Source organism: Symsagittifera roscoffensis, chromosome 1 (assembly GCF_963678635.1).
Source record: "Symsagittifera roscoffensis chromosome 1, txSymRosc1.1, whole genome shotgun sequence".
Lineage (NCBI taxonomy): Eukaryota > Metazoa > Xenacoelomorpha > Acoela > Convolutidae > Symsagittifera > Symsagittifera roscoffensis.
Genome location: NC_087062.1, coordinates 16205944 through 16232441, shown reverse-complemented (window position 1 = coordinate 16232441; position 26498 = coordinate 16205944). Strand labels below are relative to the sequence as shown.

The window sequence follows — 26498 nt, the reverse complement described above, 5'->3', positions numbered from 1 at the left end:
TTTATTCTTTTAGTCTTCACATCACAATCATCTACAAAACAGAAAAAGACAAACAAAAACACAAACTTGTTAAATTATATTCAAACTCCTTAATCTTTCAGGAGAAAGCAGTACTAACCTTTTCAATATTTTTATTCATTCGGACAAGACTTCTATCCAAACTCGCACAGCTCGCCCACAAAGAATTGTTTAAATAATGATTTTAAGTTTCAAGCTTTCACTATAAACAACTCTAACACACGATAACAAGTTTCAAACTTTCCTTTTACCCGGTTGGAAAGGAATTATATACTAAACCAAACTAACCAACGCAGCTTACTAAACACCACAAATCATAAAATAACAGCATGACTAAGAAAATAAAACCAACGGTACCCAAACCGGATTAACCCAGCTTAAAACTGGATAACTTATTCTTTTGAAGACTATTATAAAGTCTAAAAAAGAAATAATAAAACACAAAAAAGTCGCAAGACAAACCCATACCAAAAAAAAAAACAATTTGATTTTTGAAAAAAGGACACAACCAAACTAACATAAGAAAGCCCAACATAAAACCATCATAATACGTTATCAAAAAACAGGACCTCTCAAAGAAACAGCATGCAATCATACTCCCACCTCTGGCCTAGCCCACCAGAGAAGGACGTCCTGAGCATGCTCTATAGCCGGCCTAACCCACCGCGCTACATCCACGCTTTGTGACCACACTTCTATTTTTAATAAGAGGTACTCAAGGGTGAGTAACTCTTCCAAATAACTGAACTAAAATAAAACGCTTTTGTGAAAACGACTAACTAAGTTCATGACTAAAAAACCAAATTAACATAAATTTATAAAATGTAAATCATACTTTGCAGTATATAGATCATACGCAACAACAAAGACGAACATCCAAAGACTAGATGATCCCATCACACTCGCACAAAAGAATGGCTAAACACAATCGACATGCCGTTTACAATCACGACTCAAAGGATTTAGAGTACAACTTGACTTCGCAGAAAAGAACTTCATTGAACTAGACCAATGACCACCTCGATGCTCAATTATACGTACAGGTCCGAGTTACAAGGCATCCCTTCCAAATACGGTCTTCACGCCATTCCCAGACGAGGCTGCACACAAAACAGTTCTCTACTAATACAGAAAAACCTGACATAGCAAACCATTTTGAAATCGGATTGATTTCATTGGGGATCACAGTCGTTGTCGAATGACGCAATAATAACTTCCTATCCCTGATTCCAGCGTCCTGGAACGTTCTTCCTTCAGAGGAACCGGATAAGAAAATGATGTTCACCAAATACCAACGTTCATCATCCATCCTTCAAATTGCAGAGAAGAAAGATAGTTCTAAAAAACTCTGTAAACCCCGGATGGGTGGAACCTGATCTAACTACATTTTATTATTGGATAAATTAGATATTTTACCACTGTAAAATATTTAATATTAACCAATCATATTCCATCCAACTAACAACCCACTTATTTGTAAGTGCTGAAATTACTTGTAATTTCAGCACCAGAGAGATTTGAATTTAACTTAGAAATTAGTTGCCTCTCCAAGAGAACTTCAGCTGCCGCAATAAGCCAGTATACTCTAGATCTATTGAGCCTAGCAGAGACTAGTTAAACACCCTGAGACTAGTAGATATAAGAGTAAGATTAGGATCGGTATTAGACTAAGAAGTTGCAGGAATCTATCCGGCCGAAAATAAGATAGCGTGACGAGCAGACGGTGTACCCTATCCGAAATTACTCTATGAGTTAACCAAAAGGATCTAACTCACATACGTCCCAGATAGTCCAGTCAATGTCCCCAATGATTTCCATTCTCGGAGGGCGACATCAAACAAGTAAAAAGCCGGGAGACAAAATTTACAAAACAAACATCACAAGAGAATTTGATCTACAAAACATCAACTCACTTCATGCTATAAACGTGCTAGAGAAAAACATCACAAAAAACTCTTCATCAACTTACTACGTGCACCATTTTACTTTGCTATAGCTCTCGCCACTCTCACTCGTCTCACAACAAGAATATGCCAGAAAGTAAATGGTTCATTTCTGGCCTCTCGGGTCAATTTTGAACATAAAACTTTTTTTCTGTTTAAAATAAGGCTGGGACGCAGGACAAACGTGCCAACGATCAATCTTACTTAATTCTTCATTTTCTCACTTCATCTGGCAACAGTGAAGTTTTTAGTGACCTAAAAACTCAAAACACAAAACTGTGTGGTTTACAACAATCTATGTCTAGCCGTCCTAAATGAGATGATTCAGTGCGCAAGAGCCCTAGGGAGAGCTCAAGTTTCTTCAGTTTAACACAATACAAACAGTCATGCTAGTTCAATAAAAAATGCATGCTAACTGATAAATTTAAATCTCTCAATCATCCGCCTCTAAAGTGAAACATTTTTTTTTCTAAAACTACTGTCAAACTCAAATGTTCCGTTGCGCAAGTAAAAAAAAGCAGAAATTTAGCTTCACTCAGTAAAACACATTACAATTTTTTTTCAGTTTTGATTTGTAGATATAGTAGCTTGGTCTTTCTAATGAATTTTTTTGATATGAAGGATAAAAATTTTGTTGGTTTCCGTCTTCTACTTCTTGGTTACTCCTTTATTTTTTTGTTCATTTTTTAGGATTTCTGAAATTTCTGAAAGTTTGTTCTTCATGCGTCTTGCTTTCTTCAATATCTAAGCCCAGGAGACATCTATGGCGTTTCTAACACAACCTGTTTTAATTGTTGTTTTCTTGAAAGCTAACTTGACGCAAGCTAAGAATTATCAGGTCTTTCTTATACAAAAATCAAGATGAGATTACAGGTAGTGTCCACATAATCGAGTTGCAATCACATTGTCCGTGAGCTTCTCTCGATGCAGTCACAAAGGTCTTGCTGCATTATTATTGTTATACCCTCAGCCAGTTGCTGAGGTATATACTGTGTAATATCGATTGTCAAAGTCTATGCTTGATCGCTGACTAAGAATTGGAAAGAGAAGAGATTGAGAGCAACTTAAATTCAGTTCTTAAAGTTAAGTCTGATTCGAATCTGACCTCGAAATCATGAGAGAGACAGAGACTTATAAATAACTATTGAATATGGTGTTAGGTTTAATAGGTACTTAATTTAGATCAGACTTCTATATAGTTCAGTTTACATAGTATTACATAAGTATATGGTTAGCACTTGGAATGGATGTAATGTTTTAGATACACATAGTTCTAATATCCGAATGGATAACAGTTCATATTTGTATGTACTGTATCCGTGTGGATAACATTTCCCTTGTTTCTTATATGATGAATACATCATATATCTTTAGCAGTATCCGTAGCGTCCTTGTGTGAAATTTGGGAGTCGTTTCCATCCAATGCTAATTTCAATATCGGTTGAGTATATGCGTCCGATGATGTCTGTGGGGTTTGTACCGTGCTGGGCTCATTGTTACCTTCCTCATTGACGTATCTGCTTGGACGTTTAGGTCGCTCCTGTTTCTCGTATTCCCTCTGGAAAGTCATTGAGTTTTTGGGTGGAGAGATGGATTGGAGGATTTTCATGGCATCGTTGAAACTGTCAATAAAGGATTTATCCGGAGAGTATGGCGTTTCATCCGATCTACCTATGACGTAGCGTGAACTAATCGCTCGTTGTTGGGGGTTATTTGGGCTGAGAGACGTAGTTGACGTATCTATTCCTGAGGCTAGTTGAGTTCGTGAGCTACTTTGTGGTGATGTCTCGTGTGCGTGTGTGTCCGCTTCCGTTGGGCCGCCTGTTTCACCGGACTCTTTAATTCTCATCTGTTCCGGTGTTTTCTCTGAAGAATGGCACGGTTTTTTGTCACTTGAACTGATCTCTATACATTCGATGTCTGTCGAAGATTCGTGGACAGCGATCGTCTGGCCAGTTGGTTCGGATGTATTTTGTTGCACCGTTATGAGGCATACCTCCTCAACTGTAGTGTTCTTTGCGATTGTATTGATCGGGATTGCGTTACCGAATTTTTGTGCCAAGGCGCTTGTTTTGTTTCGTGTTGATCGACGGTTTGGAACTGATGATTGTGCATTTTTGTTTGCGCTCGAATTTTGTGGCGGCGTGGTTTTCCGATCTACTTTTTTGGCTGGCGGCATTTGCGGTGACTGTTTTAATTCTTGGATGATTGAGTCGTCTGAAGAGAGGGAAACTGATGTATCACATTCGAATTCGATGTTTTTGTTCGCCTCCTTTCGTATCTTACTTGGGCTGCCTTGACCTTTCCGGCTTGGTGACTTTAGGTTTGTGGTTGACGATTGAGTCTGTGTTGTCGAGGCTTTAGCTGTTGGTGGGATTATTTTGTGGAGCCTATCATGTCCTAGCTTCCGTCTGCTGGTCGTTTGTCGTATCAATTCTTCGACATTCTTAGGTGGTGGTTTCCGTTTTGGGCTTGTTGTTGCTGATGAGTTTTTTCCCCCCCGGTTACCATGGTCTACTGTTGTCTTCTTTGGGACTTTTGAGCCAGTTGGTACGTTTTGATTGATGTCTTTGTCTAAAATACGGGATTTTGCTCTTGGTAAGTGTTTGTATGCTACGAAATCTTTTAACTGAGCCGGTCTACATTTCCCGTAACCCTTGGATCAGGTACAAATGCTAGTCCGTCGTGCCTTATGACCCTTGGTTGTTTTCCGTCCTCCCGAACCCATGCCGTGTGCGGGGAGTAATTAATTATCGACCCGTTTTCAATAACTTTGAATTGTGGCCCAAATACCCCTGCATTTTTTGTTTTGCGTGCAATGGTTCCCGATTTTCGAGCTACTTGTTCAAGGCGTTTTCCTAACGCTGGATCTATAGTGTTTTGGGGTCCTTTAAATCGATCTTTCAGGAACACCAAGGGAGCTTTTTCTAATTTATGCTTTTCCTGTTGTGTAAGCCACCGAATTGGTTTTCGTGTTCTAATATTTGCTATGTCATGTTTTGGGTTTTCTGCGAGAAAAGACCGTTTTACTTTTTGTAAATCATACGGTATATTATTAAGCGGAAGGTGCGCACCTATTGGGAACTTTCGTAGCAAGGCCTGATCGAACTGTTCGTCCTCGTCTGTGTCCGAAAGTGAGATGTGCTTTTTTGTCTCGGGGGGAGTCTGTCTTTGGCCTATGGTTTTGCTTCTAATTCCCATGGAGGATGGTCCGGCTGGTTCGCACAGTGGTTCGGGAAGGTACGTTGGTTTGTACACCACATCGAGTTCATCCTCGCTATTGGCTTCTCTGTTCCAGATGGCCTCCGGCGTGAGGGCAGGTTTTGTGAGCATTTTCTCATCTAGGCACGAAAGTTTTGTATTTTCCCATGAGAGATTAGAAATTTTAGGTGTAGTGCAAATATTAGTTAGTGGTGTGTTTGGTTTGCGCCCGTAGTGCGCTTCAAACGGTGTAATTTTTGTTGTTGCGTGTGGGGTAATGCGGAGTGTTTTTATTAATTCCGCTACATCTGACGCTAGTTTGTACGGTGTGTTGTTCTTATCAATCTTCATTATAGAGAGACGAGTTTTCAAAGTTCGAATTAGTCTTTCGACCATGCCCATTGAGCGATGGTCATCCACTGGGGCAAATATCAATTTAATGTTATTGCTATTGCAGTAAATTCTAAATTTTTTAGCCCGAAACCCTTGCGCTTGGTCGCACCTGATATTTCTTGGTACCCCTTGGTTAACCAAATGTGTTTGCATAAATCTTATGATTGTGTCTGCTTTGTTATTCGTTACCACTTTTGCATAAGGGAATCGCGAGAATCTATCTACCCCAACTAGAATGTACACGTCTTTCTTATTTTCGTCCGGCAGAGGTCCAGCGAAATCCAATTGGATTTCCTCGTTTGGTTCGACGACGGCGTCAAGGTTAGTAAAGTGTTTCTTTCCCGATATTACCCGAAGATTCTTACCTTTGGTGCGGCACTCCTTGCAATTTTGTGCTGCCGTTACTATGTCCCGATGTAAGAATGGGTACCAGATATGTTTGGCAGCTTCCAGCATACTGCCTTGTCCTGGATGAGTCAAATGAATGGAATCGATAATAATTTGTCTAAGCTGCTTTGGGATTATTACTCTATCGTCATATAGTAGCACATTGTCTCGGACTGACAGACGGTCTCGTACGTTATAGAAATAAGGACCGTAGCAGGCTTTTATTTGATCCCATTTCTGATTCCGGATCATGTTGATCAGGGGCTGGAGGTTTCTATCTCGTTTTGTTGCGGCAGCAATAAAATCCACATCTAGTGCCTTTCTTAAGTTCTTTCTGAACAGTGGCACATCTTCATCTTCCATAGAGATGGCCTGGCACTCCATTTGCTCCTCTGTTTGTTCTGTCTGACATATTTGGTCCGATTTTCTTTCGAATGTGAAGCTATCTTTGGAAGGGATTATCTGGTAACGCACATCGCTAAATGACAGTGTTGATCGTCCTGGTTCTTCTGAGAACTCGTTCAGTGATGTGACTTTAGTAGGTGGAATTGATAAATTGGTCTGTTGGCCGCTGTGGCATTTCCGCAAAATTCTTTTAAAAGGGGGCAGTGACATTCCTGTCTGAAGTTGACGGCTCATGTTGTCTGTTACCGGATTGGGGGGTGTTAGCTTAGCGTACAGTTGTTGATGGTGATGAATAGATGATGTTTTTTTCTTCCGTGTCGTTTGTATTGGGGGTTGATTACCGCTGTTCGAATTTGTTGAATAAAACTTTGACGTATTTAGATGTGACTGAGAGAGATTTGAACAATTTGAAAGTTTTGAATGTAGAAGAGAGTGACTGCTTGATAGAGAATGATCGTTAACAGTGAACTGTGTTTCTTTTGTGAGCGAATTTGAACGATTAGCGTTTTCGTTCCGGTCGAGCTGCGCTATGTGTTTAGATCCGTTTGGATTTTTGTTCATTTCGATGTTAGCTATAGTGCTGTCTTGAAATTCGAGGCAAGAAATGAAATCATCAATAAGTGCGACCACGAAATGTTCATCCCAATATGCGGGCGGTTGTGGTTTTCCTACCGGATGGCGCGAAATATAATCTATTAAGCCCATTTTACTGCCAGAAAGATGTTTGATGTCAAAGTCAAATGGAATAAGACGGTCAATCCATCGAGTTAGTCGACTTTGATATGTTTTATTACTTTTGTTGCTATTTAAGGCACTGACCAGAGCTTGATGGTCCGTAATTAGTGTAAACCTGCGGCCATACAGATAGTATTTAAAATGATCAATAGCCCATACTGCCGCTAGAAGTTCCAATTCATTTACTGAATATTTGTTTTCACATGCGTTGAGAAATCTGGACGCGTACGCCACCGTAGCCCATCCGTCTGGCGTTTCCTGTTCAAGAGCAGCTCCGATACCCTCGCGGCTGGCGTCACAGACGATTCGTGTTTCTCGGTTACTCACAAAATGACGATTTTCTGTGATGTTTCGCACCGCTTTCAGAATTATTTGAAATGCCTCTTCATGTTGTTGATTCCACATAAAATGGAATTTAGAAGAGGAAGATAAGAGTGGCCTCAATGGTGTGCATAGTTGTGCTAGGTTTGGTATAAATTTGTTTAGATGATGGATTGAACCCATAAAACTTTTGAGTTGTTTGAAAGTTTTAGGGTGTTGTAGATTTGTGATCGCCTCAGTTTTCTTATGTATTGGTATTGTACCGAATTCGTTGATGATGAATCCCAGCCATTCAACTTCTTTACATCCGAATTTGCATTTGTTTAAAGAAATCGCCATATTTTCTTGGTCCAGTTTATCTAACACTTTTTTTAGTTTGTCAATGTGTTGTTCTTTCGTTCCATGAGATATAATTAAAATATCATCTAAAAACGCGAACGTATCTTTTTCGTTGTTTAACGTCAGATCGATGGCTTTTTGGAATTCTGCGGGCATGTCCGTGAGCCCGTAAAATCCCGTCTGGAACTGATATGTTCCCGTCGCTTGTCCACCAATTATACTAAAGTTACACTGCGTTTTAGTTTTTTCATCTAATTTTAACTGGCTATAAGCGTATCGGAGGTCAATGGTAGAAAAATACGTTGTACCTGGTTTCCCCGTACCCTCTTGAGCTGATTGTGCCACATTATCAAGAAGGACGTCGATGTTAGGCATCTGGTACTTGTTTTTATGTATCGCTTTGTTGATTTGTTTTGAGTCCATTGCTAATTTTATTGAATAATCTTTCTTGACCGTTATTACGATTGGACTAATAAATTGTTTATCGCTACAACTGTCGAGTTTCACGATATGGCCTTGGTCTATCAGGGATTTTAGTTCTTGTTCAACCTTTTCTTGAATATGAATCGGGATTCGGCGACCTTTTTGTTGCAGTGCTTTGAAATCATGTAGGAATTTGGTATGAACTACGTGGTTTTTTGACCGACCAATGCGTGTGCACAACCCCGGGTATGTTGATTTAACCCAATTTGTGATGGCCGTGTCCGATTGATCTGGTTTTGTAATGTAATTGATTGACTTACCAGTTGGTTTTTCTTGCTGAAGATGAATGCCTAGTTGTGGTAGCAAATTTCGACCCAAGATGTTTGCACGTTTATCGTCCACCACCACGAATGGCGCCGTGTTGATTGTCCACCCTCCTGATTCGATAGGGGCAATCAGCCGGCCGAACGCGGGAATTTTATAGCCATTGTAGCAGACCATTCTATTAGCCTCGTCATTTTGATTGAGTTGCATACGACGAGCTTGTGGCACCGTACTTTCCAACATGGCCCCTGTTTTGTTATTAACGAACGATGTTGGGGATCCTGTGTCTGCAATGAAGGTAATATTATGGTTCCCAATTCTGACTCGGATGAGATGTCCTTTTAGGTCGTTTGTTGATAAGTTTCCTGCCGTTTCCTCTTCGAAGTGTACCGCATTTACGCTATTGTCCTCTGGATGGATGAGTTCCCACCCCGGAGCGATGTCCCCTGCTTGGAGGTAGTCAACATACGCCGCTATGTCGGTGTCCTGGATATTTACTTCGGGATTTGTTTCTTCACTTATAGCATTAACGTTTGTTGACTTACAAAGTCTGGCGTAGTGCCCTCGTTTTGTGCATTTGTTGCAAATCTTGTCCCTCGCTGGACATTGTTGGAGGTGACTGGGTCCGAACGGATTACCACACTTAAAACAAGATTGTTTCTGGTCTCTATCTGGTCGTTGCGAGCTTCCCCGCTGTGGTTGTCCTCGGCCTCTGTTGTTTCCTCTTCTGTTGTTTCGATAAGGGTCCCCACCTCGTCTTTGGATGAAGCCAACCGGTTCGGTTTTTATGCCCGTATGTTGAGAAGTAAATGACGATGATCCCTGCTTGCGGATTTGGATTTGGTTTTCCAGTCCTTTTTCCCTGCGTATTGCATATTCGAACGCTTGCTCCGGGGTCTTAGTCTCAGCTAGTAAATCTTTTTGTACTTCATCATTTGTCATATTTGCTGTGAATAAGTCACGGATAATCTCTGTTTCTAACGTGTTATTGTTACAATTAGGGCATTTGAAGTTTCCTTTGATGACTAATTCCGTGAGGCCGCAGTGGAACTGTTCCAGTGTTTCTGTTTTATTCTGCTTTCGTGTGAATGCCTCGTATCTGTCGAATGTGACGTTACGGTCTTTAATGAAAAGGTGTTCCAAACGATCCCAGAATGCTCTTGTTGATATTTCTTGTATCTTTAGATCTGGGTAAGGTTGGTTCAAACGTCTCTGACCTTCGTTACCTAAGCTTAGGTATATATAGCTTTTGACTTTGATGTCGGCCTCCTCCCATGGTATTCCATCCACCGTGGGTCCCAAGTTGTCCAGTTGGGCACATTGGTTATCCCATTGGATCTTTTTCTCTTGGTTGCGTATATTTCGGTCCCTGGTTTGTGATTGAGTCTCCCCTTCTATAGGAAGTTCATAACCAGGTTCGTGCGGTTTTCGAATTGCCGGTGGATCTCGTAACAGCTTCTGTAGGTTTATACCATCTTTTGCGACAATCCCTAGGTAGAGTTGCTGGTTCCACTTTTCCCACTCTGTTGGCGGTTCCGCCGAGGCTTTTTGCCAGAAGGGGGCGATACCTAGTGGGTTTTTTGTTGTGAGTGCTGGCTGCGCCATGTTATACCCTCAGCCAGTTGCTGAGGTATATACTGTGTAATATCGATTGTCAAAGTCTATGCTTGATCGCTGACTAAGAATTGGAAAGAGAAGAGATTGAGAGCAACTTAAATTCAGTTCTTAAAGTTAAGTCTGATTCGAATCTGACCTCGAAATCATGAGAGAGACAGAGACTTATAAATAACTATTGAATATGGTGTTAGGTTTAATAGGTACTTAATTTAGATCAGACTTCTATATAGTTCAGTTTACATAGTATTACATAAGTATATGGTTAGCACTTGGAATGGATGTAATGTTTTAGATACACATAGTTCTAATATCCGAATGGATAACAGTTCATATTTGTATGTACTGTATCCGTGTGGATAACAATTATGTTGCAGTTGGCCTTACCTCCTACTGGACTGATACGCATTTATTCTCTCTGGACTCCAACCGAGTGTTTCCGCAACTTCCGATGGTCGTCCAGTATCGCGACTTCTGACCACCTGTCGCGCTAGCTGCGTACTATAAACGTCAAGTTGGAATGATTATCAACGGAAGGTCCTGACCGCTTCTCTTCTGTTCTGTATTGGTCTTCTGTTCTATTCTTATTTTTCTATTTCAAGCTCCACCAAACTTTACCAAATTAAGCGATTCACCCATGCTTGCCCTCTAAGTTATCAAAGGTCAAAATGTGTTCTGTCCGATAACATCTTGAACTAATTCTTTTTTTCTCAATTTATTCTGCAAATGCTATAGAGAGAGCCTACCATGTTACCCTTTCATTCATCATTCCTCCATGAGGGGTATGCACGTACGTGCTCTACGTCCCAGTGCTGTGGTGATAAGGTATACCGAAATTGCTTTCTTCTGGCTTTTTCTCACTTTTGACCTGCGCAACTTTTTGTTGGTTATCATAAAAACTATGCCGTTTTCCATCTGGGCTATAAAACTCAATCTTCAATAACTGGGCTTTCGAAGCTCCTTCAAATGTCATCAGAGTATTGATCCTTGGTGTTCTCAATTTGGCCAGCACTCTCACCAAACTATTTCACAGTATCAGACGTGCAATATCATTTTTTCTGGCATTAGTTTTCCGCTTGTCCTATGCGAGAGTTCGATGTGGTCCCACTTTCGTCGTTCAATCGTAGATTCTTTGAAAATCTGATCTCTAAAAAAAACTCAACGACCGCTTATAGGTTATAGTCAACGCTGAATTCATTTTGTTTGCGTAAAATAAAATGGAGTAGCCGAACTTTCATTTTCGACAAAAACTGATTCTACATAACCGTGATATATTATCTCATTTTATCCCAGCCTTCCAATTTTTTTTTGAAAAATGACGAGTTTATTTGGTTAGTCGTTACTATCCCAGAAACTACTTAGTTTCGTACAAAAAAAAGAAACTTTCACAGTCAAAAAAAGATTGTTGCAGTGTTTCTGCCTGCGCTTCTTTCGTTCTAACTAGAGAATGTATTTTTTTGTATTTTTAGATGGCGCTGAACTAAATTGTTGCAAATTGTTATCATTGCCATCCTGAAAATAAATTAACGCTATTTTCCATGACTTTCACTCTCTGTTCTTTTCATCAGATAACGCTCTCAGCCTTCATTTTGAAATTTTTGTACGCGTAAAACTTTTAACAACTTTGGACAAAAGGTACAATTGCTTCACTCAAGATATCAATCAGAAAAGATTTTGTGACCTAAAACATCATGCTTGGTTTGTCCAACAATTTTCAGACAGTTCATGATGTTTGTTTTGAAACAGTACGGCGCTGATAACTCTTAAGGCCAGAAAATTAAAAAAAAATTAGACAAAAAGGAAAAAAATTAGACAAAAATGGAAGTAGGTAAGCTAAAACTGAAGTGCAAATTCGAGAAAAGGTACTGAACATAAAAAAAATGTCTATTTTGTAATTTTGACACCAAAACCTGCAGAGCATCCATCAAGTTGTATAAACTGGCACATCGTTTGCAAATTATCACGACCAATAGAAGTAAGATGAATACAGCATTATTGGTACATTGATAATAAAGTCAAAGTAGAACCAGTTTTTATTATTTCGGATTGCATGTTCAGTTTTATGCAAAATTTGAATGAAAAGATCAAATTTGATTGTAATTTATTTTTATTTTTCTGGTGATTGTTTGTGATACCTAATTTTAAGTGGAAAAAAACTGAAAAAAAAGAAAAAAATTAAAACAATGGATTACAAAGTTTCTCTCCATTTTTCAAAGGTCGGAAAAAGAAACTTGAGTAAAATAGCAAAGACTGAAAGGCTGTCTCGATGTCTAAAATCCTTCTGAACTATGTTTAAGTGTCCGATTCTCTAATTTCCATCATGTAGAAAGATTTTTATGCCCTTCTTGGCCTTCCCGGATTGGTGATTTCGGTAGACACCCGGGTCGGCGAAATCAGTACTATTCAGGTTCGAAGATTTTGGCACCCTTCCAGTTCGACGAGTTTGATAATATTCTACATTGACTAGCCCGTTGCCCTTCCGTATCGACGCATTCGGTACTCTTCCAGGTATTCACAGAAAAGAGTCTAGTATTTTTATACCCTTCCGGATATAACTAACGGTTCTAACTGTCCAGAAAAAACCGCAGGGTTCTCTGACCAGGCTCTGTACCCCCTCTGGATCCTTATTAATGTCGTGATGCCTCAAAACTAACGAAGTGGAAGGGTGTCTGTTAGCCAGGCTGATAACGGTCCTAGAAGGAAGTGCAGAGATCCGAATCACTCTAGTCTGTTCTTGCTTCTGCCAAAAAGACAATAAATCAGTAAAATATTGGTTGACATTCTGAGCTCATGGTACTAAATTTAACCAAATTGGTCGAGTAAATCAAAAATTTTCATCAGAACGTTTTTTGCGCATCTCCTTTTTTATGAAGAACGTGAGTTTGTTGATTGTAGCATAATTGATTTATACCTAACTAAATTGATGCAAAAAAAACAATTCGAATAAATTCAGCCAGAAAAACATAAAAAATTTCAAAATCCACATTTCGGTAAACCAGATTTGTTAAATCAAGCTTCTCAACAACCTCATGGGCTATAAGAAACTTGATCAATCCAAATGCAACATTGCTGTTTCAATTAATGTTTTGCCGTTAATCAAAATTGTTTTATAAAATTCCAATTGCTAATAATGCCGGTATGGAACAGAAGTTTGACACATGCTTAGAATGTTTCATGCCGGCATTATTGCTCCGACTCCGATCATTTTAAATGGGGAGGATCTTTGTATTCGGGTGTGTGTTAGTTTTTTTATTTCTGTTTTCCACGCAAAATCAGGTACCACAAATAATGATTGGACTGAGTTGAGTGACATATCATATCATATTAAAGCACTTTCACACGTGATTCGAACCACATTAATATTTTCCCAGAAAACTTTCTAAGTGTTGAGAAAACCGGTTTAAAATCTTATACTTTTGTCCTAATTTGAGCGGTTAAAGCAAAGGAGCAGGCTTACAACAGCTTAATTAGGAGAAATTTAAAATTTAAGCCCTCAAACGTAGCTCATTTCCGAGAATTTTAAAGGACTTCAAAAAATTGGAAATCTTTCCGCAAAAAAATTTGAAAAAAAAATCTTTGAATATTTTTTAATTTTCGTTTTCTTTAAAATTTTTTTAAATCTTATTTGTCTGTACTAATAAGAGTGCAAATATCTCTAGAAGATAGTTTCACATCAATTTTTTTATCACCCCACGCAGAAAAACTAATTTGAAAAAAAAGTTTTATCTGGTAGTTTTTTCAAAAAGATTATGGTCAGAACATTCTCTGCGACTTGCACAGTAACCGGATATCTTTGTTAGCAATTGGATTTCAATATTAAAGTAAAGTGTAAGTCTTCTACCCAGTTGCAGTACCCTCCTTGCTAAAGGCAAGTGTAGCCAAAATCTGCAACATAAATGAAGTTCACCAAGAGGCGAAATGTGGAAATTCGCACCATTTCTGATACCACAAAAAAATAAGATTTCAAGCTTGCAGACCGAAGATAGAAAAAAAACCTCTAAGTCAGCAACACGCTAAAAAAGGAAAAAACCACAATTGGAAATTTAAAAATTTTGTCTAGATTGATGTTCTATTTGTGGAAAACATGTACAGTAAATTCTAAACATGAAATCTTGACGCCCCCCTTCGAAACCTCACAAAAGTTTTAAAATTTACTTTCCTTTCAAATGTCGAAAAATTAGGATACCAATTGACACATACCGATTGAACATAAATCGAGACATTTGAGGTCAAATTAGCTTTTGAGTGGAAAAGAAAAAGAAAATAACATTGAATCAAATCTGCTAAAATTGCAAATTACCCGGAATAAATTGAAACCATCTCAATTGAAATGAAAATTACTCAAAGCACAATAGTTTCTGATATTACAGTTAACATAATAAAAACAAAACGAAAAAGACTCAGACTAACTTTTTTTTAAACGAAATATTTCCGGGTTGAAAAAAAAACAGTTTCTGGCCAATTTCGATTTTACTACAGTGCTGATTTAAATTGATCGGACAAAACGAACAAAACTTGAATTTTCAAACTTGTTTGTCTCAAATTGGGTTAAGATTAGACAAAAAGTGAAGAGAACAAAAGTTGCTGAGAAACTCTTAACCAAAATTTTACCCCAAAAATGGGTCATTTCGGCTTTTTTCAATTAATCAAGAATTACTCTGAAACTACTTTGTTAATTGATAAGAAAAATATATCACAAGAAGCTTATCACACAGCCAACAAAGTTTAGGAAGGGTCAAATCTCCAAAAATTTGCAAATTGTTTAAATTTGTTTTCAAACAGAGGTTCTGGGTTTTCTGAAGTAAAAATCACGTTTCTTGACTAGAAGCAAAAATACTTTCTCTTATACAGGTTTTTGGAGATTTACCCTTCTAGAATTTTTTAGGGCTGTGTAATAGGCTTCTTGTGTTATATACTTTTTATCAATTAACGAAGTAATTTCAGCGTAATTTTGATTATTTGAAGAAAAAAAAAAGTGAACCATTTTCGGGTCAAAATTTTGATTGAGAATTTCGGAGAAAAATTACACCATATTAATTCTGATGAAATTCTAAGCAACTTTTGTTCTCTTCACTTTTGTCTAATGTTAACCCAATTTGAGAAAAACGTGTTTGAAAACTCAAGTTTTGTTCATTTTGTCCGGATAATTGAAAACAGCAATGTATCTGTACCGATCCAAGCTTTTTGATCACCTCCAGACGAGTGTACCAGAAAACTTACCGAATCGAATTCATTACAATTAATTTATATGATTCAACTGATTTTGTTAAACAACTTGCTAACCCAAAAAAAGTCTGTTTACGTCATTATAAGTCTAATTCGCTATACGAGATAATCACTTCACATCAAAACTATAAATGCCAAAATTCAAAAATTTCAAATTTCCAAATCTCAAAAAAAAAGCTAGCTGCTTTTCTTTTTACTTGGTACTTGGCAAAAATGCAGCTATCTGCTTTCACTTTTGTTAGGTATTTTAAGCCTGTACTTTTGTTAATTTTTTAATTATCCCTACTTTTGTTCCGACTTTCGATACGAAAGTAACGGAATATTTGTGCTCGGGTGGGTTTTTTTTTCAGACAAATTTTGACATTTTAAGAAGCCAGTTTTGACGGAATTTTTAAATCTCATTCAAAAGGTATTGTTGTCATGAGCTTAAATTTGAAAAGATATTTAACCTGTGATCATTTTTCGTGAAATTACGGGGGTTTAAATATTGCCATTTTGGCCAATTTGGGACAATTAACGCGCGATATATTTCGCGCTATTAACGCGTAAGCGGAGATTTAACCCGTATTAGAAAGCGTTCCAAATTGGTTGAAGGAAGCCTATTTGCCATAATTGATTTATTACAATGAGCGAAATCTATTCTTTTGTACTTTATATGGCGTGTGGGGGGATGATTTCATAAAAAAACTCATACTTTAGATCTTTTTTTTCAATTTATGTTTTTACATTTAATTTTTTTTATGTTAATACTGCTCCATAAACCTCAAAACGCAGTCAGAACATTCAGGGCTTGTGAATGTTATTATAATGATTGAAAATTGTTCCAAATTGAAGTTTCATTACGAGGCCAATTCGTTCATTCTGTGCATTGTAAGCGGATTCCGCAACAGGCCTAAATAAGATTTGTCGCAGAATCCGCAACACTGCTACTTTTCTCTGATCTTCCTTGCTGTTTTGGATTCCACAAACAAATACCTAAAACACTGTACCGTTCAAAATCGCTCAAAAGATAGGGGAACTTGCGGAATCCAGAACAATTTGTGGAATCCACACACAAATAACGAGACATATGTATAGTTGAATTGAGCTGTTGCGGAGTCCGTATCTGTAAGTGGGATCCGCAATCTGTAAGTGGAATCCCCAAATTGTAAGTGGAATCCGCAAACTGTAAGTCAAATCCGCGTTTTGTGTGCGGGTTCCGTTTACATATATGTATGTGTAGTGTTTTAAAACTATATTTTTTAATAACTAAGTTGATCAGCTACTAGTTGGAATGCCAAATGTTTGATCTCATTTCCTGTCAAACACCTAATTTCGATCTCAAATCCTGTCGAACATACGCAACTTCGATATCATCTCAATCCTGTCAAACATACTTAGCTTCAATCTCACTTCCTACAGAGGTCAACTTCGATCACAACTCCTGTCATCAATTTGAATTCCTGTAAACTTATTCATCAGTTCATTTCAAGCCATTCAAATAAAAAGTTTTAATTTGGCCATTTTGAAATATTTTCAAAATGCGAAACCAGAACATAGTTTAAAAAGGCATCATTTTCAAGACTATATTTACTCCCTGTGAACAAAATGAATTGAATTCACGCTCCCATATACTGAGTCTCAATTACAAAATCCAAAATACTGAATCTTAATTACTGAATCTCAAATACTGACCTAATTTGGCGATATGTCAACCCAATATTGAATTAACCCAATTACGGAGATAACCCAATAAACTTAATCGGTGTTGTGTTTACAAATTTATGATCCCAAAAAATGCTTGCAAATACTAAAGTGTGACATCCATCGATTTAGTTAACCAATGTTTTAAAGTTTTTTTGTGGATTCCGCTGTCAATGGTTAAGCCCTTGCTTTTAAATTCCGCAAGTGCATATGCAAGTTCAGTAATAAGCAAGTTTCTGAATTCCTTTACAGTTTGCGGATTCCGCTTACAAATTTTGCGGATTCCACTTACAATAGTGGATTCCACTTACATTTTTCAGAATCCACTCACAGTTGCGGAATCCAGAACAACTAGCTATATTTGCTTGTTGCGGAATCCGCAACAAAATAAATGTGCCGACAAAATTAACGTTACAAGTATATGTACGCGGAATCCACGTAAATTTTGTAAGTGGAATCCACATACATTTTGGAACATGTTTAAATACTTGTCTCTGGAATCCAGGAACATACAGATACAAAATTTTGCGCCTATCCAATGCACAGTTTGACCTCGTAATGTTACGACTCAGGATTTGAGACTTTATATTTGATATTTTGGCAGTCCAAAATTTATAATTTATCTGGAGACCAAACAAGGGACAGTCGGAACATTCGTGACTTTGCCCTGATATACAGCAGTTGTAATCTTATAACTATTTTTTGTATTTTTGTTGTTGGTCTTGAAGCTGAACTTCAGTTCTCTCACGTTACCAAGAAAACTGTCCAAGTCTTACAAAAAAATATTAAAAATCTGTCAACACGTTCTGTGTATATTATGCAGCAACCAACTACTCCTTTGCTTTTTTTTATCAGAAACTTTAATTGAGAAAAGTTATCAGTTTCAATTTCAGCAATTTTTAATTTACTAACTAAGAAAAAATGTAGAAAATTTTTTTCTGAAACTATTTATTTGACATAAACCATCGAATAGTATAATTTAGTGTTTAAAAGTGGACCTAATTTTGTTTCATTTGGTGAACATAAAATTCGTAATAATTCTATTCTATTTAATTACTGTCAACTAAATTCGAGTTTTGCGCAGAACGCGAAGTTTGGATGAGTTGAGCGGCAAGATTCATTGCAGATGACGCAAACGCATTGGGAGGAATGTGAGACGAGTTGTGACTGGCTAGCAGCTGGCCAATAGGAGGTCTCAATAGCTGTGACGTCATTGGGTTGGCATTCGGGTTGCAGAAACTCAGAAATGGCGAGAAGGGTTGTAAGTTGAGTTGAGGTCTCATCGGGTTATTATGATTGTTGTGGTTGTTGTTGTTATTATTGTTGTGGACATTTGCGGACGAGAATTGTGGGTTGAAATTAGATTGCATTGAAGGGGACCACCTAGCTTGGCTTCCGGGAGCTGATGCGTCGTTCCCACCCGCTGGCCGATTCGGTTGAGTTTGCAAGTTCTGAAGCTAAAAACGAACTTTGTTCAATTCTCGTGTACACATTTTTCCTTCTAAGCTTCTGGTAAAAAACTATCCAAAAACATTGTTTGAGTTGATTGGACATTTTTCATAGTTATAAAATCATACGCATTTCCTTTTAACTATTTCCGTCCTAATAAGGAGGGGGGGGGGGGGGGGGGGGATAGCTAACAAGATCCAAAATATCTGTTGTTTTTCTCACAGAGCTTGTAGTGGATAGCATTTTCCAAAATGTGAAAACCACTTAAAAAATGTGTGAATGAAATAATAAGAAGTAAGGTACCTGGGCAGACATGTTTTTGGTGATGGTGACATTTGGATTTGCAGAAGCCGACAGACTCTTGCCCATCTGCTGTTCCTTCCTCGCTCTGGCTCTTCTGTTCTGGAACCAGATCTTGACCTGAAACGACAACAGACAAATATGCAGACAAAACAAACTGAATTAGTTCACAAGACTGATAAACAGGAAGATAGCGAACTGAATGAATCAACAACCAATATTACACAAAATATATTGTTGTTTACTGTTTATTTTTTTGTTATGTTGAACCATGTAAACAAAAACCATCCCCCCAGCCGCAAATTTATTTAGCGGGAAAATTTTTCAGCTGGTTATTATTTTATAAGTTGTTGTTTGTTTGTTTAAGAGGGGGATTGTTAACGTAGACAGTGATGTTTTGGAAACTTATTAAAAGAACTGTTTGACTTGTTACAATTTTTTTGTAATAATTGCATCAGTGGATCTATTTACTTAAAATGGGCGGGACATTTTATTGAAATAATGATCGAATTCAGAAGAAAAAGACTGCAGTTTTTTTATTCACAGTTTGCATGTCAATCACAATGTTCCATTCCAGTTTTGTTTTCATAATGCCTTAGTGATGCGATTTCAGGTGTTTATTGTTTTCTAATACAACTTCAAAGGTAACTCGTTCGGATGTGGCAAGTCCCTGTATCTCAAATAACGATGGTCAATTGATCAAACTTACTCGACTGTCATTTAAGGAGAGCATTGTCGACAATTCTGCTACATCGATCGAACTCAGGTACTGCTTCACTTGGTACTTCTGCTCCAAAATAGCCACTTGTGCTGACGAGAACGGAACTCTGGGGTTCCTGCCGAGCTTCCTAGAAGTCGGGTGCATGTGGGTTCCCGACAGTCCCGGTGAGTGTTTGCTCCTCGGAGGGCTGTGCTTCAAGTCGGATGGACTCGGAGATTTTCCGAAGATATCGTTGGGAGATAGATCTTCTTTTGGCGATTGTTGCGATGTCTGCACGTTCAAACACATGTCAGCTGAAGATGACCTCTTGCATCCTAAAAAGAAAACATGCTTTCAATAAAGAACTTATCTACTTCTCCGAGTCTTACGACGCCTAATGGTAAAAGTATACATTTCATCAAAACTTCATTTAAACCTTTCACTGTGAATTTCTACAAAAAGAGTCAAGATCAAATAATGAAGAACTTTTATTGACCTTTGTTGGGAGATTTCATAGGAGACATGTACGCCATTTTATCCCCCCATTCCCGAGGGCTCACTCTTTTTTCCTCTTCTTTAACCCTCTCCTGTGACGCCAACAAAGACTGGAGAGACGAATTGAGGGGCGCAAACTGACTGATTTGCCGGTAGAACCCAGCGGTGGCGTGGGCGCCGGCGAACTGCGACATTAAATGATGAGCTCCGCTTGTCGGATTGTAAATCGGAAACTCGACTTGCTCTGAATTTGGCTCGGGTTGCTGCACTGTGGATTCAGTTTTCTGTAGGAGGTAGTTGATCGAAAATTTCATGGATTTTGCGGGTGTAGAGTTTGTGGCTGTGTCGATCTCGGAGATATTATTGGAATCCATTTTCAACAAAATTCTAACTTTCGCGATTTAGCCAAGGTTGAGTATTTGAAGCTTTCTAAAGTATCAGGACTTTTTTTGACGATGAAAGAATTGTTGGGTTTTGAGTAAGTTTTTCAATAATTCCTGTTAACTTTTTTTCTGCAAACACAATGAAGCAATTTTTCAGCACTTGTTTTCAAATTGTTCTGAGGTGGAAATGATTGCGAATATATGAGAGCGGCTATCTATTGGTCTGGTGAATTCTACTTAGTACCAGGTGTGTTCGGTGGGAAGTTCAATGTTAATTTGTCCCTACAAATCTGAGAACAGTTTTCAGATTATGTCGCAATGAGATCTGGATGGGTGCTGAGATTGGAAAGTAGATGACCTCTTTTGATTGGTCAAGGAAATACAACTGATTGAAATCAATTTTTCCCAATATTCTCTATTTGGTAGAACTTGATTATCTGAACACGCCCAAATTAGAAAGTTCGTTCGCCAAAAATAACAATCAAAATTAAATTATGAATCTTTTTGCTGCAATCAATTGGAAATGTAAATGTCAACTTCTCCCAATGTTTGCTATCTTTTAGAATTTGATAATGCGCACACGCCCAGATCAAAAAGTTTTTCAAAAAAAAACAATATAATTTAAATTATGAATATTTTTTTGCTTAAAATAATTGGAATAGTAAATGCCAAAGAGCGATCGAGTGAAATAAATGACCAAAGTCAAAATAACTTTTCCGATTTAATGACTAAAGTGGGAATGAAAAAGGGATTTAATGAAAATTTCAGAGCGGGAATATTCTAGTAAATAAGAAGTAATGAATGCGGCGTTTATAGTTTTATCTCATTTATTTGTTTTTATTGTTTGTTTGTTTTTCCTTGCTTAAAAGCTCTGATGGGATGAGTATTTAGACTGTATTAATGCATTTTAGTGGGAAGCAATTTGGTTCAATAAATTGGGCAAAATTATTTCGAATGCGGCTCAAAGTGAGTAAAGTGCTTTTTAGTTTTTAGTATTTGATTAAACCACAGGTACTCGAAGCACTAAATTAACTCACGATTCGACAAAACGTGATTGACTTGGCTAAGTGGAGCAATGGAATAATGAAGAAAATGTGGAAAAGCTTTTTAGCGGCAAGTGACGGGACTTTTTAAAGTAAAAATGACCGGAGCAGAATTCTCGCTAATAAAGTTGGCGCTTTTGGCCAAGCCGTGCTCAATTAACACCAAATTATGTAACAGTCACTCAGCTAAATAACTGTCTGACATTCGACTAAATGCCATTTCGGCTCTCTATTGTCGCGACATGATAGCTCGGTCTGAACAATGGAAAAGGCGAGAGCAAGTTAGAAACACAATTTTTTTATTAAAAATTGCCGGCAAAATACTAAATCAAGATATAAATACTAAAAGTAACTGAAGTAGCTATAAATACTTGACTCAATAAGTTATAACTCAAAAACCACAATTAAATCGAATTTCAGTCAATTTCCTTGTTATGGAAGCCAAACAAAGGAAAAGAAGGAAGACGGACTGCAACTTGAAAAATAGAAGACAAATTGAAAAAATCAATAATTGGATTTGTAACACAATAACTTTATGCAAACATATAATTTGCACGTTAAAATTTCACAAGTTTGAAGAGTACTAATTAGCAATAATGTATTAATTTACAAATGGAGATTGAATTAAGGTAAAATTGATTAATTAAACTCTACTTCACTCTCTGATGATGTGATTTGATTCGAGTCAGACAGCGTAAATGAAGACTGTTCATTGGATAGATCATAGCCAGTCCAGCAAGTCCGGCGATATGCAGAGCCTGCGTCTCCGCCGGCCGGCCGACAGGTAGCCGATGATCGCCAGTAGTTAGTCGCGAACAGTCTCAGTCGGCAGACGAAAGTATTCACTCAGCGCCGCTCTTTTCAAAAGTTTTACGCTCATAACGAAAAATTTGAAGTCAATTACGGCGATTTAGAGACAGGCTATCATTAAATGCTGATATCGTGTTGCTTAATAGCAATATTAATTCATTTGATCAGTATAATTACAGAGTGTTCAAGTAAAAACTACTAATCAGCAAATTGGTTACATCATATTATTAAACAATAATACCAATTATCATAAGCTTACCTGTGTTTTGTTTACTTTTGCTACTCATAAAACTACAAAAAGTGAAACTCAGCAGCTCTTTGCGATTCTCTTTCGTCGCGCGAGACTGACCAGCAAAGAGCACACAGAGTCGAGAATCTCCAGCAGATCTAGACAAATCGGCAACTTAAGACTTCTTGATTTGCGCCAAACCAGGCCGGCTCCCAGACTGATGCGGCTTTTGAAACTGAAAACCACAAACTAACTTGCAAAAACAACATTTGGTATGTTATGACCATCATAACAAGAATGAACATTTACATTGATTATACTTTCGGTAGCGCCGAAAACAGTTCCCAAAATCATCAATTGTTGCACAAGAAAGTTTAGTACAACAGTGCCGAAGTACAACAGTGCCGAAAAATAAATTTTTGTACAACAGTGCTGAAAAATGATCTTTTCGTCCGTGTTCAGTTTCTGCACTGTTGTAATTCGGCATTGTTGAACGCCTCCGCAAAAATACACCGGATCACAGTCCAGTTCTAGACCCCAGCCTGCGCGCTGCGACCATCCTACAAAAAATTCTCTTCTAAAATTTTTATGGAATTTTCTCTATTTTGTTATTTTCTTGTATGAAGAATTCCGTTTTTTTTTTGTAGCAAATTCAGAGCTAAATTTTGTAAGAACTTGTAAGATTCTTATAAGAAACGTTTGGTAAGGAAGATTTCTTGTTAGATATCTTCGTTATGATTTCATCAATTGACCTCATAAACCGAAGAGTTCTTATAAAAAACAGAGTTTTTAAAACTGATCCATATCCCTTTTAAAAGCGGCTTTTGAAAAAATCAAAGTTAGATATCTAAACTGAATTAATATCCAAAGTTTGTTTAAAAAACGATAGACTAAGACTATCAAAGAAACAAAAATCAAAATGATGAAACGGCCGTCGGCGCTCAAAGCGACAAGTGAAAACTGACACTAGCACAATTGGAACTACCAAACAGATGCTGAGAGCGACGAATTTGAGAAGAGGTCAAGTTGGTCAAAAGATATGATAATTGTCGGTTCAGTGTCTGGTTGTTGGTAAACAAATGCACTGCAATAAAAGCGCTCTGTTTGTTTTTCATCTGCCAATATTGTCGACCGTCAGTCGTACTTCTTGAATGTATAAGCGAACGGTGCCAGCTAGGAGCTGATCTTGAGTTTTAATCAGAAGTCGACTTTTTTTCAAAGTTTGTGAAATTTTAGGTCGATCAGTTTGATCTTCCAAACTCTCCTTAAAAACAAAAATTTGCGCAAATTGAGTGTAAAAATTCTAATTTTTCATATTTTTCTGACTCTCTGGCTAAAAATATCCTCACTACTCTTTTTGACCGCATCTTATACGCAGCAGAAAAACTATCGCCCGGATCGGGGTGTTCACTTTGTGTTTTGGAGGTCTCGACCGAATTTGGATATAATTTGACTTTCACTGCCAAAAAATTGTGCTCGACCGCTTCGATCAAATTCCGCGTGTTTCGTTTTCTTCGACCAATAATCGACATTTTTCGATCATCTCACCAAATTCGTAGCCTTTCTCATATTTCTCGATATTGAGTTTGGTTAAAGGTCGCGGGTGGGCGCGCCACGCGCGCGTCGCCGCTTTGCAGCGATAACCGGCTCTAAACTTCATATAAAGGCCTACCACCTGTTGCAAGCTCGCAACACGTTGGCTTGACTACAGCGTTGAGTATATTGCGAGTTGTCTTTTATTGCGAGTTGTCTTTTGGTGCGAGTTGTCGCATTACGGAGAAGTTCTGATCTTTATGGAGAACCGCTGTTGAGCGCCGTAATTAAGACCAACACTTGAAACTCAAACAAACAGCATAGATCATGGTGGCCTCGAACTTGAACTAAATTGAACTTCCGAGCTCTCCCAAAGCACTAAAAAGACACTGTTTGGGCCAAATTTTTCGCGCCGTAGGCAAAATTCACAAAAAAAAACAGGCCAAAAATGACGTTTTTAGGCATTGTTTTAAAAATTTCGACCGGAAAAACCTTTTTTTTGGTGCGCGCTTCTCCCTCAGAATTAATAAATATTGGCACCAGAGGCGCTTTTAGAAAAATTATAAGGTCAGTCAACCAAAAATAAATATCTCAAATTAAAACAAAGGGGGGACCCTTCTTGGGTCGGCAGAGGGTCGAATCCCTCAGGAGTGGGGGTGGGGGGTGTCCGCCCTACGCCCCCCTTAATCCGCTGGAGGGGCAACAACGCATTATCGGTGAGGACCCAATCAGTTAAAAACAAAATGCAAGTGTGAACAGAACAGAAATCATTTACATTTGAAACTATTGAAAGACAAATTTCGAATGAGAGGTGAAGACTTTGACACTTCGTCGCCGCTCTTCCTTGAGTTGCAGCATCGAATTACGTCTAACAAGGGTAGCCAGTTACTCTGCAAGAATGTTTCAACGTAGAATGTTCTAACTCTAACGGCAATTAAATTAGAAAAAAAAAACTGAAAGAAACTGAAAAATTTAAGTCACTCTAGCGTCACTCTTTTTTTTTTGAACGAACTTAACTTGTCGGCTCTCCTGTACTCTAAATTTTTGTCCAAAAAGCGCCATTACGCCAAATAATACTAATTTTTAAAAGGGAGCGCGCGCCGAAAAAACGTAATTTTTTTATCAAAAATTTGCAAAAAAGTGCCTAAAAACGCCTTTTTGGCTTGTCTTTTTTTCCATATTTTGACTGCGGCGCAGAAAATTTGGCCAAAACAGGGTCTTTTTAGTTCTTTGGCGGAGCTCGGAAAATCAATTTGGTGGAACTAAAAAATTTCGACAAAATTTTTGACAATTTATTCATCATCCTTAACAACAAGGATTTTTTGCAAATAACCCAAATAATAGCTATGCCGTTTTAGGTTTACTGTAAATAAGAATCGTTAATTTTTTAATATTCCCTGAAGAAAGGGCGATAATATTGAATGAAGTTCATCAGAAAAAAAGCCAAAAAATATCGCGACATAAGATTTTTTAATGTTTATTTCGGAACCCAGCTCAGTTGAAATGCTTTAATATCACACCTCGCTATAAACACAAACCCAGCTTTCAAAAGGTATAAAAAGTCAGTTCAGAAGAAAAACTCGAATAGAAAGTTCCTTCTTTCGAGGAAATGGTGGGATGAGCCTCAATGGTATGCCGCGATGTTCAAAAAGTTTCAGAAAAAGATACATTACATTTGATTGAATCATTATTGCCATTTAAAAAGTATAATTGTAGCTGACTTAGATTTTAATCTACAAGGAAAATAAATGATTTATGCAATAATCCAAAGACTTCAACTCTTCCGCTCCTTATCGAGTTTAATTGGGAAAAATTCCCCCATTTTTGCCCTCAATCGGCCGTGATCGTTATCTGAACTGCCCCTTATTTTCCAATATCAGAATATTCATCAGAGGTTTTTGAAAAATATGGAACTGTGTCTTCAAGAGGCCTTAAAAGGGCTTCAGTCTTTACAATCTCAGAAAAAGGTGATCTTGAACTGTTTTGTTTTTGTTATCCAAATTAAGAGGACATTTAGAGGATATTGTTCAGATTCTAATGAGGTCTAGACAACAGAGCTCTCTGCTGCGCCGGCGCATTTTCAGATTAACCAATTATAACTTTTTATAAATTATAACCTTTTGAGATCTCCCTCCTTTGGGCTCATTATTTATACGTTATGTCGCCACGAGTTCGGCCAACTCATAGAACAGCAATTTTTAATTATCGACTCAAAGTTTTCCACAAAAGCTGTTGAATAATTAGTAAAATGATTAGTGATCTAAATTTTAAATTAATTCTGAGCAAAATAAGCGGATTTTTTAATGGCTGCTTCATTTTGTTTATTTTAAGAGCGGTTAAGTCAATTAAATTTTAAAGGTAATTTTCCAAAAAAAGTTCAGAACACCTGATGACTAAAACAATCAGTGAAAAAGTCAAGTTCCAAATTAAATTCTCCCTTATTCTCATGATTTTATGTGGATCATTACAGAATATTACAACTTAGTGGCGTATTAAAAAGACGAGTAACAAGTAGGAAAAGTAGGGAAATATGGGATGTAATTG

At 37.7% G+C, this 26498-nt stretch overlaps 2 protein-coding genes across 2 annotated transcripts in view; one reads left to right on the top strand and one right to left on the bottom strand.

Annotated features, from left to right (window-relative positions):
* Positions 1–17982: 17982 nt before the first annotated feature.
* LOC134852876 (homeobox protein DLL-4-like) lies at positions 17983–22228 on the bottom strand. The gene is made up of 4 exons (XM_063868759.1): positions 19958–22228; positions 19471–19796; positions 18765–18881; positions 17983–18469 (listed from the first exon to the last, which is right to left on the bottom strand). Exons 1-4 carry the CDS (start codon positions 20328–20330, stop codon positions 18062–18064), a joined length of 1224 nt encoding a protein of 407 aa, XP_063724829.1. The 5' UTR covers positions 20331–22228; the 3' UTR covers positions 17983–18061.
* Positions 19163–26498, top strand: part of LOC134852955 (voltage-gated hydrogen channel 1-like) — a 376534-nt gene continuing 369198 nt past the window's right edge. Inside the window, exon 1 of the mRNA XM_063868883.1 lies at positions 19163–19174. The gene's annotated coding sequence lies outside the window, so the exon portion shown is untranslated. The remainder of the gene's footprint in view (positions 19175–26498) is intronic.